At 33.2% G+C, this 17,757-nt stretch overlaps 3 protein-coding genes across 3 annotated transcripts; 2 read left to right on the plus strand and 1 right to left on the minus strand.

Annotated features, from left to right (window-relative positions):
* Positions 1-1,773: 1,773 nt before the first annotated feature.
* On the plus strand, positions 1,774-10,040 carry LOC105200662 (sodium/hydrogen exchanger 9B1). The gene is made up of 8 exons (XM_039457971.1): positions 1,774-3,097; positions 4,617-4,792; positions 5,226-5,344; positions 5,623-5,784; positions 6,186-6,332; positions 6,547-6,648; positions 6,737-7,004; positions 9,215-10,040. Exons 1-8 carry the CDS (start codon positions 2,670-2,672, stop codon positions 9,436-9,438), a joined length of 1,626 nt encoding a protein of 541 aa, XP_039313905.1. The 5' UTR covers positions 1,774-2,669; the 3' UTR covers positions 9,439-10,040.
* A 1,423-nt stretch (positions 10,041-11,463) lies between these two features.
* LOC105200661 (something about silencing protein 10) lies at positions 11,464-13,699 on the plus strand. The gene is made up of 4 exons (XM_011168310.3): positions 11,464-11,598; positions 11,977-12,533; positions 12,779-13,449; positions 13,544-13,699. Exons 1-4 carry the CDS (start codon positions 11,582-11,584, stop codon positions 13,631-13,633), a joined length of 1,335 nt encoding a protein of 444 aa, XP_011166612.2. The 5' UTR covers positions 11,464-11,581; the 3' UTR covers positions 13,634-13,699.
* Positions 13,700-14,137: 438 nt separating this feature from the next.
* On the minus strand, positions 14,138-16,801 carry LOC105200660 (10 kDa heat shock protein, mitochondrial). Its single transcript, XM_026137092.2, is given in 4 exon segments — positions 14,138-14,516; positions 14,602-14,769; positions 16,491-16,526; positions 16,528-16,801. Coding segments are annotated over 4 exon segments (504 nt in total). The 5' UTR covers positions 16,684-16,801; the 3' UTR covers positions 14,138-14,372.
* Positions 16,802-17,757: the final 956 nt, after the last annotated feature.

A 17,757-nucleotide genomic window follows, 5' to 3' on the forward strand; every position in this document is an offset into this window, starting at 1 on the left:
ATTCCGAGATTCCTTTTTCTGAAGTTCCGACTGAACAGCACACTTTTATTCTCTTGTTTGATCACTCTCTTTATTACATCTCACTTATCTTTTTACATTTCTTCTCTCTCTCTCTCTCTCTCTCTCTCTCTCGTACACACACACACACACACACACTCTCTCTCTCTCTGGGTTATTCTCTTGATATCTCGCTCGTTTTTTTTTACTCTCGGTCCTTACGACGAAAAATAATAATAATTGTTTCTTTGACAAAGCATTTGTCACTATGAAACAAACTATCAAACTGGCCACAAACTTATGATGCAATGTCATCAAACTCATCAACCGTCGAAAAATAGCAATGCGCATTATCATATTTCATATGTTTATTCGCTGTATTGCTCAGTCGCTCGATATCCCTCGTTCTGTCACTCATTCTTCTTCATTTAGGGATCGATTCTGTAACCTTAACGATGTCGTTATAGTATCGTTGCGCAGATATTTTGTATCAAATAATAGCTGCGCAATGATACTATAACAACATCGTTAAGGTTACAGAATCGACCCCTTTTAGTCTCTCTTGCGATCTCTCTCTCGATTGGCTCGAAGAGTTGTCATGTTGGGTACTGTATAAGAATGCATTTTGACAATCATTCACTTATCTTGAATATTGTGCTTTGGATACTAGCAAAACTGAAAACTGAATCGTTGAAGTAACACTTTTTAGGCCGGTATTCATAGTCAATTTTTACATTTTACACCCTCTTAAAGATTATTTTAAGATGTCATTCACCAATCAGAGAGCAATATTAGCATATCTTAAGACATTACTTAAGATAGTCTTCAAATAAGAATCGACTGAATACCGGTCTTAGGCAGTGACAATAATAAACCCAGCTAGGCAGCACATAATGAATACACAAAGTATGCTTCAAGTTTTCTATTTCTTGAATTATATATTATTCTTTAGAAATTCGTAGAGAAATACAGTAAGAATCCAGAAATTACATGCACTATATTTAAAATTTTTGAGAGCTTAAAGCGTTTATATAAAGTTTCATCCATATCAACAGACGTATACTTTATGAATCTAAGGAAAATAGTACTTATTATAAGTAATAGCCATTAAGCATAAAATCATTACTGCCATATTATTACAATAATATTTAATAATATGTAACATTTTCAAACATAAAATTAAAAAATTTCAAGTTAAAAAAATTCAAAGACAAATTTGTTCATCACTGTAATAAAGTATACCAAGTACCATTCAATTTTTATGCAGAACATTTTTTTGTATCTTTTATAGTTTCGACGATTTACACTTTGCAAAAAAACCGCTTTTTTTCTAAGGGTTATTTTAATCTCTAAAAGAGAAAACGGGCATCTAAAGATAGTTAAAATTCATCCTTACAGCTTACAGCACAATATGAAAACATCATATATCAGCATATCTCTCTGTAACTTGCGTCTGAACATTTTTTGTCTGTTTAAAGTTATTTAAAAAAAATCTCTAAAAGTTTAGGAATATCAATACTTTTAGGATTTTTAAAACAAATATCTGTTTTTTTTTCTTAGAAGAAATAAATTGTATAGTATATAATTTGATTATTGAAGATTAATTACCAAATAAACGAGTGATTTGTATTAAAAAATTGAATTTTTTATAAAAATTAAAATAATAAAATAAATTAAAGATAATCGTATGAAGCTATATTTTTAAAATTGTATATGTTCTTGATATAATATAAAATTATAAAAAATATGTATATTATATATGTATACAGCCCAATGGCGCATATTACGCGCTGTTATATTCTAGTATTAGTAAAATTTTATATACACACACACATAAATGCCAAGGATGTATATTTTGTTACAATGCACATTCAGGAAAAAAATTAAACATTTTATTCAAGCACGAAGATAGCATTATTTTCACCGTGTTATGATAATTTTAATGTGTGTGCATGGTAACATAAGAAGAATGAACATATCTCTGACTCTGCGAATGTGTAGAGTCGACTACTCCGTAGTGCGAAATTAGTTAAAACAAATCAAAATACATGTGTCATGCGCATTCAGAGGTGAATTTGTAACACTCCGTTAAACCCATACATTAGGACATCTAGTAGAAACCAATGAGGGATTCAATTCAAACTATTCAAAGAACAGTTTAATGCACACGAGAGCCGTATTGGTGCAAGTAGATAAAGCAGACGCTATTGTATCTTATGCAACCTCTTCCTAAAGACGAACCAACTGCATCCACCTCCGCGAATGCGCAAGCATCGAATAACAAACAGATACAAGGGAAGTAAGTGAATTGACATACAAGTGATTCTAGCAGCCTAACATTATTGCGCTTAATATAATCGATCCTAAGGGCAACGCTCGTAGCAAAACCATTTCCATTTAGCCAAGCAATCCCGGGAATATACACCGATACTGCGGTGTGTACTCTAAATTATAGAGTCGCTAAATGATGCAAAATTACGTGCCCCGATAGATCGATCGGGATAGCGGGGGAGATAGACGAGGACGAGGAATGGGATGCCAACACCTGCTGTCACCGGGCGACTTTCTGCAACCCAGTGCTACGGGAGATCCTCGTGACCGACGTGATCTCCACGTGCTTCGAGCTACAGCTGACATGGGCGGACCTTTTCCGGCTCGCGACCGCGTGCGGCATGACCCTGCTGGCCTGGGCCGTTTTGTACTTCCTGCTGGGCGACATGGTACTGCCAGGCGGCAGTATATTTGGCCTCCTTGTCCTCGTTGTTCTTTCCTACGCGCTCGGTTGGTCCCTCGCCTGCATTCCCCGGCTGCACCTACCGCCCATCTTCGGCATGCTCCTCGCCGGTATAATACTACGTAATACCGACGTCTACAATATACATGAGATGCTCGGGCCGGGCACGACCTCCAAGATCAGAACTTTCTGCCTGACCTTCATCATGGTACGTGCCGGCCTGCAGCTGACGACAACCGCGCTGAGAGCGCACCCGGTATTCGTAATGATCTTAGCGCTCGTCCCGTGTACCGTCGAGACGTTGGCGGTCACTGTTTCGTGCAAATATCTCCTCGAATTCCCATGGAATTGGTCTTTCATGACGGGGTAAGTTAACGTCTATTTCCAATGAAGATATTCATGAAAATAATTAACATTCTTATTTATCCGAGGATCTCTCGAATTTTAAGCAAGATTTCTCTAATTGTACTGTTTGATTTTTAAAAAATGATTTTTAAGCACAAGGACTGTTAATTTGATATTACAGTTGAATTCAATTTAAATTGCATTAAAAAATTCCTAAACATAATTTGTTCCAAAAATTTGAACATTTTTTTTATAATTTGACATTTGTTATTTTGATTTTAATTTAAATGTTATCAATTATTATTAAATAATTCTGTGTGTGTTGTGAATACTATAATAAATAGTATTGCTTAAAATTTATTAAATTTTATTAAAAAAATAGAAATCTAAAAAATATGTGGCGAATTCTCTCAGAAAAAATGTTTCCAAAGGTATCATATAGGGGAGAGTTACGAAATGAATATCACTTAAGCTATTTTTTATTATATTTTACATTTGGTGCTGTTTTGAATATAAATCAAGGTTTGAAATTGTGGATCATTATTTCAGTCATCTATTATTACATGTTAAATACTTCAGTAAAAACAAATTAATTAAGCTTTTCTGTAACATGCTGCGAAGGGTGATATTTAGAAAATTGGTCGCCTAAAATGTATCTGTGGTCTCTTAAATCATATCGTTTTCAAAAATATTGAATTTATAAATAAATATAATTAAAAAAATAAGGAACTGTTAACTAATATGTATTTTATTAATAATTTATCGAAAAAGTAATCAAATATTCAATAATTAATAAATAACAATAATGGATAAGTAAGAACACTGAAATAAAACCTGCTTGAATTAATTTTCGTAATTGACATATTTTTATTTACAGCAATTACTAGTTTTACTATCACTTATCAATCTTACATTAATTAGTATCATTTCTTTGTAGTAATATTTGTGATGTATGAATTAAAAAAGGGAAACTTGTTAGAGTTCAATAAAACAATCTCGATTCAATTTTTATAATAATTGTAAATATTCATGTACAATAAATGTAAAATATTTTACAAACTTTCTTATGTGAAACTATTCAAAATTACATAATTAAGTTATTATCAGCTATATAAGTTGATGATAAATTTACATCAGATGTACCTGATGTAAATTTTTTCAAATGCTAGCATAACACAAAACAAAATAAAACTAGTTACATTTTTGTTTATATTACTTATATCTTATTTACTTTTTACTTTTTATCTCTAATTGTTACTTATATAAAATAAAAATGTTAAATGTTAAATAAGTATGCTTTAGGAGACCGGTATGCATTCAGCAACTTTCCCCTATTTGTTGATAATAGCCAATTCAAAATATTTGATCGGACATACTTTAATAAGGAATAATTTAATTCAATGAAAAAAGAGCATTGAAATATAATATTTTATATTCTAAAAAAATTTTTAAAACAATAGTTATATTACGCTAATAATTATAAAATTATTTTATCAAAAAATTATAAGGACGATTTATACAGTAATAAATTTTTTTCAAGAACGATCATAGCCTGCATGTCTCCTGTAGTAACGGTCAGCTGTTTGCTGAACTTAGCTGAACAAGGCTATGGAGAAGACAAAGGATTTGCCAGCTTGTTGTGCACTGCGTCATCTATCGACGATGTCCACATCGTGTCTCTGTTTTCCATCTGCTTCTCTTTCGTTTTTAGCAACGGTATACAGAAATCGTAAGAAAAACGTATGATGCATTAGTATTCACGTAGCTTCCTATCTTAATCCTTCGAGTGCGAAAGATCTCGTGTACGCGGGAAAGAAATCTTTCAAATTTTCAACGGAAATTATAAGAGTTTGATAAAAATTGGTAAAGAGTTGCATTTTTCTCGCATTAATTTATATTTAGAGATCGTAACTCCGAAAGAGGAAAAACAACTTCCTACAATCAACACTAATATATCTTCAGGAGATCGTATCCCGATACTTTTTCTGTGAATTACGGTATTAATACAGTATATATATTTCACAACTTTCATGATTAATGCATTAGCAGTTTGCGACGTCAAGCATCGCGAGCCGATGTGGCGAGCTATATAAAAAAATGTCTAAACGTACAAAGAGCTTTCCATAAAGCGAGCCATGCATCTTCCTAGATGACAAGAGAACAGAATGGTGGTCCTATATCCCCGGCGGGATTCGAGATTTCCTCCTGGGACTTATAGCGGGAATTATCTTGGGCTTCGCCCTGGTCTTTTTCCCTCATCGCAATCACGTAGGTACTTTATTCATTTCCCCGCGTCCGAGAGCTTACGAAATTCGGGTCACGTATCGCGAAAGCACGTTCGTGTAATCTGAACTAACAAGAGTAGACTTATTAACGCCTTTCTTTGCGATGTTTTATTAAAATATCGCATTGAGACGGAGAGTTTACGAAAATGAAACGAAAAACTCGACATTTCTTCATTCGACCGTGTGGCAAAAATATGTCTTCGGCTGCCGCATAATTTATTAATGATATCTTGAAATCGTTTCTTCTATGTCGGGCATCAGAAATACGCAACGTTGTATCGCATTGGTGGCTTAGCTCTCGCGTCTTTAACGTGCACTACGGCAGCAACGAGACTAGCGTTCACAGGTGGAGGATATCTCGCCACTATTCTACTATCCTTCATAGCTGTACATGGATGGCGAATCTTAACCATTTCATACGATGTAAGTAACACACAGCGAAAAACATGTTGCATTTGTGCTAAATATATTTAATAATTGATACGAAAATACTGTTAAGCAACAAGATTCGCTTCGATCGAGAAATGACATTTCCTTTTACTTCTTGTATAATATTTGCGCCACTTCCCAACATCTAACATATTTGTCTTGTATTAAATTAATAACAAAAATTTGGATTATTTGGAATATGTGAAACGTGTTAAATTTGATGAATAACGTTTTTTTTTTTATTGTATGATAAATATGTTGTAAAAATATACAATCCCGAATGCGTCTTCCAGATTTTTATCGTTAATTCATGCCACTGCCTTTGGTCGTCGTCTCTATTAAAAATTGGACGAAAAATGTGTGTAAAAAAATTCATTTTGATTTTTACGTTGCAGACGATGCCTTTTCACAAGGCGTTTTATTTCCTATGGTATTTCGTGCAGCCGATTTTAGGAGGCGTGATTGGCGCCGATATTGACTTTAGAAACTGGGCTATATCCAGATTCGGACTTTACCTCGCTTGTGTACTCGTGGGAATATCCGTAAGTTATGCCGAGCGAGACACGTGAGAAATGAGTTAGTTTTAAAGACGCGAGTAGAAAATTGAATGTACCTGTGTTTTATTTGACTTTACTGCAAAATAAAACGTAAAGATTCATCTTCTCGCAATGTCTTTTTACCTCACGTTGTTTATCTCATAAATAAATAAATTTGTAACAGTGCCGTAAAAAATTTTATTCAATTTTTTAAGTTTAGGTGCGCATTACTACCGTCTTTTTAACGACAATCCGAATGCCTTTCACGTGGAAAGAACGACTCTTCGTCGCCATAGCTTGGATACCTAAGGGAACTTTACAGGTATAAAAAGTCTTTTTTCACATTCTCGGTATATTACACAAATTCTCTGTCGAAAAAAAATTAGCAGTCTTAAAATTCTGACAATTAGGCAGCATTAGCGCCCATGGCGTTTGAGCATGCTAGAAAAGAAGGCGACCCCGTGAAAATAGAATTGGCCCTCGACGTAGTGAGGATATCCGTGATTGCCATAGTCTTTCTAGCGCCACTCGGCGCATTCGGCATAATGACTAGCGGTCCCTATTTCCTGAACAAGATCAGTATCGAGGAACACCAAAAGGAGCGGGAATTGAGCTACATGCACATTGTCGCTCTGCAACCTGTTAGAAGGCGCAAAAAAAAGAAGAAATCAGTCCAGGGTACCGTTACGACTCTCTCGTCAATAGAATCGGCCGTGTAGCATTAAATGTAGATCGCGTCGTTCGTTAAATATACTGATTTCTCGAAAAAAAATATTGCTTTTATTTCCCATACAGTACGTAATCGGAGATGTCTCAGAAATATTTCAACTGAAAAAATATGAAGCATTTCACAAGGATTGCGAAAGATAGGATAGTAAAATGTTCGCGATTCTTGCATTTGAAACTTTGCAAAAAAATTGCTAAAAAAGTCTGAAGTCTTTCTGAAATATCACTGATTTACTTATATAATCCTCTAAATGTAATAAATTTAAACATTACTAAAGTATTAAATTTAAAGGAAAATTATAAGTATCAAAAAATTATAATAAGAATTATATAAAAGTTATATAAAAATTATAAAATATAATTAGTATTTTTATTCAACGTTTTTATTATTTGCAATCAAATTAATATAATAAGTAATATAAATATAATTTTTAAAATATTTAATAAAAGAATGCATAATCTATATAAGAAAATAATATTTTATTTGCGTAATATTCTTGTACTCATACTACATAAACATACAATTAGCACAAGGCGCGATCACTTGAAAAATTTTCGCTCATTTAAATTAACGAAAACAACACGCCATAAGTAGACTTAGAAATTTTTGTTTAGTCGACAAAAGCAACAAAGCAAATAAAGCAAATGAAAATACCCAAGCAGAAAATCTGCCCAATTTGAAAATTTAAAAATTTACTGAACGTGATAAATTAAAACAAAATTTCTATTACATTTTATATCACAAGTTTTTAGAAATATTTGTGTTGCAACATTTTATACGATATTTTACAGAAATCCTTTCTTTCGTATTTTTTTTCAGAAATGTTGCGTATGAAATGTGAAAGATTAAAACCTTTCTGAAATCTTTCTATAACAATTGATGCTGTACTGACAAAAAAGTATTTCAAATTAAGAAAGTTTTGTGATACAAAACCAATAACCATGAAACTTGACATAGTACTTACGAAGTAAAATCCCATCAAACGAAAATGAATTGAAATGGATAGAAATGAATTTATTTTGATATTTCAAATTCGTGCTTCAGATTTTTGGAATCCATTTAAATCCAAAAATAATATGAATTCAAAATGATGAATAGCTTATTTCATATTTCAATTTATTTGAATCCGAAAATAATATAATGGGGTCATGAGTCCATCCGAATTTAAAATGATGAATAGCGCATTTTGTATTTCAATCCGTTTCAGTCCATTTAAATTAAAAAATACTCGATGACTCTAAAGCGCGAACTCGGATAGATTAAAATAAATTGCAATTTTCAATTTATTTAAATTTATTTCCGTTTACTAGGATATGAAGAAATCTAAACAAAATTAAATGGCTAAATGAGTGGTCAAAAATAAGTCGTGTGGCGGCAATGTCACGCCCATTTGCCACTCATCAATCTCACTTTGTACATGAACGCTCCCATTCATGTAGCCAGCAAAGCTGCAGTATTTATGAGAGGCCATTCACGAACAACGTTATTTTATTGTCAAAGTGAGATTGTATAAGTGGGAAATGTCACCACACGACCCATCGAATCATTTTCAAGCTTTTTGACCAGTATCCACTCATTTAGCCATTTGATTTTGTTTAGATTTCTTCACACTTTACCTCATACTATTTATGTCTATGTCAAGTTTCATTGGTTTTGTATCACAAAATTTTCCCAATTTGGAATTTTATCTTTCTGCATCATTCTTCTTAGAATTTCTATATAAATTGGCTACAATTTTTGGAATCCATTTAAATCCAAAAATAATATGAATTCAAAATGATGAATAGCTTATTTCATATTTCAAGAGATATCCAACCCACATGAAGTCCGTTTCGAGAAAAATGCAAATAATATTTGATATTATTTAAAAGTGTAGGTAAAAACTGTTATCCCAGCAAACACCATGTTACATGTAACGTAAATGTTAGTTGTAATTTCCCACTCAACAATATAACTGTTATATAACACACTCGTTATATAACAGTTACATTGTTGAGTGGGAAATTACAACTAACATTTACGTTACATGTAACGTTGTGTTTGATGGGATTTATGAATTTGAACACATATTAGGCTTAGCTCTTTTTTGTTTAATGCCGAAAAATGAACAAACTACTCATTGACTATAACATACGATAATTAAGAAATTCTAATTTTCTAGCTTGGACGTTTCTTGCATATTTCCGAAGTTTTGCTTCATCTTCATTCGCTACCACGTTAGCATCGCGCCGGAATCTATTAAGGCATTCATCTAGAATATCTAGATTCTCGAGAGTATCATCCTCGCTGCGTATTATATTTTCCAAGAGTGTAACGCAACGGTACTATCGCCGTGCGGAAATGACTCCGAGCGTCTTACGTTACCTCGTCGTGCTGCACGTTTAAGGTGGCCACGTTGACGTAAACAAATGCGGGGAACGAGACGAGATGCTACCGCGTCGCGCATTTATGGTATGTATACGCAAGACCGTATGTTTCTGCATTTAAAGCGCGAGCGAGCGTGCGGGCGCAGGTTGTTTGGTGTCTCTGAGACGATCATTATTGGCAAAGTGAAACTGGGGCAGCGTCGCCTGCTCGAGCGACGTGATAGGAACATTGTGCTTATTGTTCGCAAATAGAATCGTACGCGGTGACGAGGCGCGTGGCGCCGAGATAACGAGATGCGAAGGGCGATGATGCCTTTTTCCGTATGCGACGCGGATCGATAGTTTCTACGAAAAGTAAATCGGGAACCCTGATCGTATCCTACGATTACAAGGCTATTATCCAATCTGACACAGGGCCGAATTAGCTTCCAAGCCTAATTTAAGCTATTGTCTAGGGGCGGCAAATTTAGAAGGACGGCATTTTGTAAAACAGTTTTTTTTTTAACTTGTAGTGGCTGACGCAATCAACTAAAATCTTTTGCATAAAATAATATAAGAAGAAAGCAGAATTTGCAGAATATAAAATTTGATTAATTTAAGTTACACTTGAGGCTTGAATAAGGACAGCAAAGATTTAAGGGGATGCTAAAGTCGTCCTTTTTTACCGACCAAACGTTAATTTTTGGGCATGCCGTTCTTCTAATTGCATTTACAAATTTAAAAATCCTTTTCCACAATTAAAGTATAGACAGTAATGTATAATGGACGCTATATAAGGATAATGAAAACGAAAAAAATTGGAAAATTATTATCAATTTTTTTTTGTTTTCCTTATCCTTATATAGCATCCATTATACATTACTGTCTATACTTTAATTGTGGAAAAGGATTTTTAAATCTGTAAATGCAATTAGAAGAACGGCTTGCCCGAAAATTAACGTTTGGTCGGTAAAAAAAGACGATTTTAGCATCACCTTAATAGAGATGTCTAGGGGCAGCATGAGTCTTAATCCGCCCCTTATCTGACATTTTCATATACCAAAAAATATACAATAAAGCGCAAAACGCGAGTTGATCGGAGCCCAGTAACAAATTGTCGGCGTCGATCAATAAAATAAATCTTTATGTTCGCGTAAAAATAGGTATAATTACATAAAAAAGAAGGCCTTGTTTTTAAATTAAAGATACAAATAAAAATTTGTCCGCCAGCTTTCAACGCAAATATCGATATTACATTGTATAACTTCATCAATATCTTTTTTTCCCTTTTTATAATTTTTCAATGTCTTGAATAATTTTTTTTAAGAGATATCGATTCCTTCTTAAGGATGCAGTATAGGACATTTTTCAAAATGTTAAGAAAATTACGAAAAAATTATTGTTTATATTGCAAATTGTTTCATATTCTATTTGAAAGTAGGAGAAAAAATTTTGCGGCAATTGTTTATCTAAGAACTTTATTTTAATAAAAAAAGTGTAATATAATTAATAAAAATAACGAAATAAAAAATAATGAAAAAAATCTTAGTTTCTTTATTTAAGTATTTTAAATATTTACAATAATTTATATTAAGTTTCGTTGCAATGCAGATATAAGTTCTGTAAAATAAACAAAATTTATTTATTTACAAAATAACTAAACAAACAATCACAATAAAACTTTGTATAAAGCATCTTGAATACTTAAGAAAATATTGTTTGTTATATATGAATGTAATTTTTCTTTCAATGTTTTATTTTTCATAAGTAAATATTTAAATTAGGAAAAAAGTTAATGAATTAAAGTTTATGTTTCATAAATATAGTCAATGCTAAAAATTAAATTATTTAAAATTAACTAAATTAAATTAAAAGTTATTACCTTTTTAACTTTATCATTTAGCTTTTAACTTTTTAATTAATTTCTGCACAATGTGTAATGTAAATTATTTATATTTGACTTGTGCTCCTAGTCATAGCACAGAAAAGAACCACAAAGTTGTGGACATTATCTACCGAAATTTATAAACATTTACTATGTAGTTCAATGTCCACGTTTTATGGACATAGAGGCGCGGTGATCGCTCTTAGATTGAGGTTAGATTTAAATAAAAACGCGAGACAACGTGGGTATCATAAGTTATCATTTATACTTCTTTGGAACCTTTATATTATTTGCAAATATGGTTCGCAGAAAAAGGTAATAAATGTTATTAAATCGATAAAGATTAATTCTTAAAAATTTAACAACTCTCGGTAATCTATATAATCTGTATTTTATAAAAATTTGTTAGCCTTACAACAAAGTTGGTATAGCTATTTCTTGAACTCTTGAACAAAATTTGATTTTACTTGATTATAATAATATTATAATAATATTACAATATTAACTGTGACAAGCGTTAAATAAAATATTAATTGAAATAATTCCTCTTGAAAGATGCAAGCGAATACATTCTATGTATTTATACTTTGAAAATGTTATGCATCAGAATACTTCAATCTTGATTGCTTATTCTTTCTGTGAAATTTTCTGCGAAAATAACGTTCCTTATTTATGAATCTTCTTTTCGTGTAGAACGAAGAAACCTCTGAATAATGAGGACATTGATGATATTGATGATGATATGGAGGATGTGGATATGAATGCTGTGACAGATTCAGAGGAAGAATATACAGAAACCGAAAAGAAATTGCTTGAGAAAGTTCGGAAACAGCGCACCACTGAGAATTTTGATAGTGACGACGAAGTTTACGGACTGCAAGATGGCAGCGAGGATGACGAAGACGATCAGCAGGACTCTATGGAGTCTGATATTGAAGGGATGCAAGAAGATTACGATTTGCCAAATGACAGGGCCTGGGGTAGCAAAACAAAAGCTTTTTACTCGTCAGATTTTAAATATACGGATTATGCATCGGCGCCTCAAAAGGACTTGATCAATGCGGAGATGGAGGAGGAAGAAGGAAAGAGGCTACACTTGAGATCAATGGGACAACATTTGGCTCTTGATGGTTCAAATTTTATCAAGAATAAAGTAGCTGAAGTTACAGAGGACATTAAAATTGTTCAAGATGATTCTAAACAAGTATCTGATAAAGAATCTTTTATGATTATGGTTGATACCTTTAAAGGTACTTCATAATATTTATTAAAATTATGCTTTCTATTACTAATTTATTACTAATTGTAATAATTATTATTTAGAATATAGTTATTTTATTAGTTTTTTTTTTTACTTTGAGCAAAACTCAGAATCTATATTTTTTTGTTTTGTATGTATAAAAATTATATATTTTTGTCTTTACATAATAATAAACAGAAGTATTAATAACAACATTAGGAGTATCTATTGAACCAATAATTATTTTTATTGCAGAATACATGACGGAAGTAAAGGATATTTTAGCACCCTTCCTAGAATTGGTTAAGGATGGAACGTGTCCTGAATGCGATGCAGTAACTTTTGCCAGAACTAAGTATGAGATTATATTAAATTATTGTACAAACATCTCGTTTTGTTTACTGCTGAAAACCAGAGGAAAACCAGTAAAATCGCATCCAGTTGTAAAGCGCCTGGAGCAGTACCGTCATTTGCTCGATCAATTACAATTACAGCAGGGAGACTTGCTGGAACAAGTAACGGAAATACTGAAAGCAGTTAAAGAAGGTAGACCACTCTACAGCATATCAGATGGTTCTCGAATACAATCTAATAAAAAGACACCAAGACTTCTCAGCTTGACTAAAAAGCTGGCACGTAAAAAAGAAGAAGCAATAATGCGAGAAGAACAGTTATTATCTGACAGTATAGATGAAGAAAGCATGGATGAAGATTTAGATATCGAGGAGAAGCATGATGATAAATTTTTGGCTGATGAAAAGGACAATACCATTCTAAATACCATGGACGAAGAAGCTAAAAGAGCGATAACGTACCAAATTGCGAAAAACAGAGGTCTTACGCCTTATCGCAAGAAAGAATTGCGCAATCCAAGAGTGAAGCACAGAAATAAATATCGTAAAGCAAAGATTCGCAGAAAGGGCGCGGTATGTATGAAGAACAAACATTTATTATTGTTACTGACATGTACAAGAGATGGGGTTCTGGGATGTTTTATACTACATAAATTATTTCTTTCAGGTGAGAGAGGTGAGAACGGAACTGACTCGTTACTCAGGCGAGATCTCGGGTATCAAAGCAGGTGTGAAGAAAGGCATTAAATTCAAATAATGGAAAGATTTTATCCCATATAAATTATGTGCATATTTTTTCTGAATATATGAATATTATTTTTAATCGTGTTATCTTTAATTGGATAGTAATTTTTTATTAACCTTTCGTTTGCACATGTATATAAATTCACACCTTTTTTATAGCGGTTATATTTTCAACACAAGGTTTCAGTTTAATAACTTTTTTTACTAATATGTTGTTCAAAATTACACTACTGAAACAAAATTATTTCTCACTATTTTTCTTCAAATTGAGAAAAAAAACATTAAAGTAGTTTTTATTGTAAGCAGAGTTTTGAACCGCCAAGTTACGCAGTACGAATTCATACCTGTGATACATAAAAAAAGCGAAAAATGTGTGCAAACGAAGAGTTGATATACAATTTCTGAAATCAATTTCGCTCCAGTTAGAAAAGTAGATTCCTAAGTTTGAAAATTATCAACATCGATTAATCAGCACATAATTAAAATATGAAATTAGACGTACAATATAATGAGCATAAATGTAATAGATAAACGCTTTATTTTATCAGAAAATGGTATGTACAGTAAGAAACAATGGCATTTTAGCAAACAGATTCTTAGAAAAAAAATTAGGTCTTTTTATCGAGTTAAATAGATAACTTTCAATTATGTGTGTAAAACTATATACGTTTCCTTTGCTGCCATTTCACATGGTTCTAGAAGAACAACTTATGGCATTTACAAAACTGAAAACGTAACTTAAATTCAACGAGTTAAACTTCTACTTTGGCTAATATATCCGACTCGCGGAACAGGTGGTATTCCTTGTTATCTTCAAGTTCAACCTTCGTGCCGCCATATTCAGGAAGTAACACAACATCTCCGATCTTAATGCTCAAAGGCACATGCTCACCTTTCTGTAATACAAAAGAAATAATATGATATAATTATTTTTACAAACAATTTAAAGAAATATGTGAACAAGTTATTCCATGTACGTACATCATTTCTCGCTCCAGGACCTGCGGCTACAACTGTACCTCGCAGGACTTTTGCTTGTGCTTTCTCTGGCAGTACAATACCACCTTTTGTTTTGGTAATAGCCTCGGCCCTCTGTATGAGGACTCTGTCAAAGAGAGGAATCAGCCTCTTCACAGCATTGGCAGCAGCCTGAAAATATGTAGACATTTGCAATTATTGATGTCTATATGTCAGCTTCAATTATTAAACTTTAACTATATAAATCACTTGAGATCAGATAAATATTAATTATTTTTTGAAGATTATTCATACATTCCCTTTAAATCACGTGTAAAAAATTGAACTAAAAAACTGCTGCTTTCTCCATATTTTATATACTATAATTTATATAAGAACTTTGTAATTAATAAAATACAAGTCAAGAGTGACCAAGCCTCCAAGGATTGGTTTATCTTCTAAGGATTAATGTATCAAGAACTTGCAGAAATAGTTAGTCTATTAGTCGATTAAATGTCCTAGTGACCAAACAAGTATATCCAAAAATTTATTATGTCTAATCTTGAATATTTTTTTATAACACGAAAATTTAATAATCTTTAAATATTTTAAGATATTTATAGAGATTAATAGATAATATATTAAGATATTTATTTTAAATATAAAAATTAACATTAACAAGAATAAATTTTACACAACTAGATTAGAGATTTATTATTTTGATATTGTTCTTAATTTTTTTTACAAGACATAATATACTTGCCAAAATAATACATTTTGAATTTAAGACGAGCATTAGAACATTAAAGGCTGTAAAAAATAGCAACTCTGCAACTGTTGTAAAACTTTTTAATATGATTGATTTATACATTCAGAGGTTACGTTCAGTAGAAAAAGTAGCTTTACTGTTGTGAAATTCTCTGATAAGATTGGTTCTTGCTCTTAGTTCCTGCTAGATCTAAATGTATAAACCAAATTATGTTAAAGGTAATATCTTACATTACAGTATATATCTTACAATCTTGCAAAGTTGCTTTTCTGAACACAGTCAATGAATGTTACAACAGTTACAAAGCTACCTTTTCTACTGAATGCAGTAAAAAAAAAGTATTTTAAATAAAATGTCTCGATATCGATTCAGATTCCTTACAAGTTATTATTTTCAGAATAATTTTAAAATTTCTCATATTTTTATATGTTAATAAAAATATATATTCCACGTTTCAAGTAATTTTATAGTTTTATCATTTTATATTATAAATCCTTACGAAAATTCAACAATCTGCATCGTTGCATTTCCAGTTACTAGGACATTTACCTTACAACTTGATTCGACTAACAAAATTTACATGATTTCTGATTAAATTTAATTCAACCGCGTTGACTTGCATGTCTATTTAACCATCATCCCCGAACCTATTACATCGTGGATTTAAAACACCAAAATTTGACAAAAAGGAAGTGATGATGAAAGTCACCAGCAGAATTTTGTTATAGCAAAAGTTAGCGAAATACCTGCATATTTGTCTACTTCTTGTGCAGGGATCAAATTATTACAAATACAAACGAATTTACAACGGGGGATACCATTCAGACAATCGCCATCGAGATACCAGAGATCGCGTGGATCGCACTCTACCTCGACAAACAAATGCAACTCGCTCTGTGACGGGAGCAAGAAACGGCGCAATGACTCCCGATACGTTCTTGCACATTCTCGAGCGCAGCCTCGGCGATAACGCGGCGTCGTCGCGTGGAGACGTTTGAGGGTTATCAGGAGGGGAAATATAACCTCGGAACTGCGTATCCGCACCGAGCGCAATCTCCCTCGCGGAAAAAAGGGAAAATTCTCGCTGCCTCATTCTCTCCCTCTCTCGCATCAATTCATGCCAAAACGTGTGTAAATCTCTTACCATGATTTCTTTGTAGTCACCAAGTCGGTTGGAGTGCGGAAACCGGCGATGAACGCACGCTCGAGGAGGACTCGTGCACGTTGTGTAACCTAGACCACCGCGAGGTGCGAGCGGACCGGCACGGCGAGGCGGAGCAGTGCGCGCATGCGCGCGTCGCGACGTTCTCGAAGGTTCTTCTCCGCGTTGCTATCATCTTTCCCCTCTAGCCCCCAACCCCCCGATCCTGGCGCCTTGCGCGATTGTTGTCCATTTCCATAGATGTAAATTAACTTCGATCTCGATTTAACTTTACTCTTTATCTTCTTCCAAGTTCTAAGAAGTAGAAAGAGACAAAGTTAAGCCAAGATCGACGTTGATCTACATTGGTGGAAGTGGACGTGCATAATGCATCGATCGTGGCTATTAGAGAAGGCTCGCGAACAATTACGTAACGCGAACGTGCGGAGACAATTCGCGGGAACTCGGAGCAGGCGATTGAACTCCTGACTTTTTGTTTTATCTTAAGACCGTATTCTACAGTAGCGTAAACTAAAACGTATTATAGTTGTAAAAGTGGTTGTAAAGTTTTGTAAGGCGCCGTGGGATACGTTCATTTCTATCAACGTAAATTAGCTTTAATCTCGGCTCTTCTTATTTTTAGAACTAGGAAAAGATAAAAAGGGAAGTCAAGCTGAGAGTTAAGCTGATTAGCATTGAAGTAGAAGTGGGCATACACAACGGCACTTTACGACCACTTGCGACTATTGATGTAGAACGGTCCGCTTTTACAATCAGGCGTCCTATTCTTGAAAACATGCGAATAACTTATGTATACGAAGGTGATAAAATAGCCAAATGGGAGGATATCAACGAATAATTCCATTGGCTATTCGGTTATATACTTTCATCATCGATATATTAATGAAAATCTGTTGTATGTACAATGGGTTTTTTTTTACAAAATTGAACTACATCCGACTTTCCATCAGATGTCGCTAACACTCTTTATATGAGTTCGAGATAAAAAAGGATAAGATAAAACCAAAGTAGTAACACCCTAAACCAAAACAGCAAGTCATCATGATTGCAAAATGATTATTAAAAGTCACTTTTCGATCAATCATCCTTCACTTAACGTCATTCTGATGTTATCGTGTTATTTTGCTCAGGACTTCTCTGTATATATTACATTTACATTTCGATGATGCGACACGTATGAATGATGCGAGCATTACTCGTGATAATCGCGGGATGCTTTCACCCTTTCTTTTACCCTTGAATTTACGAA

The sequence above is a fragment of the Solenopsis invicta genome, chromosome 15 (genome assembly GCF_016802725.1).
Source record: "Solenopsis invicta isolate M01_SB chromosome 15, UNIL_Sinv_3.0, whole genome shotgun sequence".
NCBI lineage: Eukaryota > Metazoa > Arthropoda > Insecta > Hymenoptera > Formicidae > Solenopsis > Solenopsis invicta.

What these genes read in the sequence shown, in the direction of transcription:
- LOC105200662 (XM_039457971.1), top strand. Translation starts at nt 2,670, where the DNA reads ATGACCCTGCTGGCCTGGGCCGTTTTGTACTTCCTGCTGGGCGACATG. An exon ending in GTGTACTCGTGGGAATATCC is followed by an intron (nt 6,333 to 6,546) that starts GTAAGTTATGCC and finishes TTTTAAGTTTAG; the next exon opens with GTGCGCATTACTACCGTCTT. An exon ending in TACCTAAGGGAACTTTACAG is followed by an intron (nt 6,649 to 6,736) that starts GTATAAAAAGTC and finishes TCTGACAATTAG; the next exon opens with GCAGCATTAGCGCCCATGGC.
- LOC105200661 (XM_011168310.3), top strand. An exon ending in TATGGTTGATACCTTTAAAG is followed by an intron (nt 12,534 to 12,778) that starts GTACTTCATAAT and finishes TTTTTATTGCAG; the next exon opens with AATACATGACGGAAGTAAAG. An exon ending in AGATTCGCAGAAAGGGCGCG is followed by an intron (nt 13,450 to 13,543) that starts GTATGTATGAAG and finishes TATTTCTTTCAG; the next exon opens with GTGAGAGAGGTGAGAACGGA.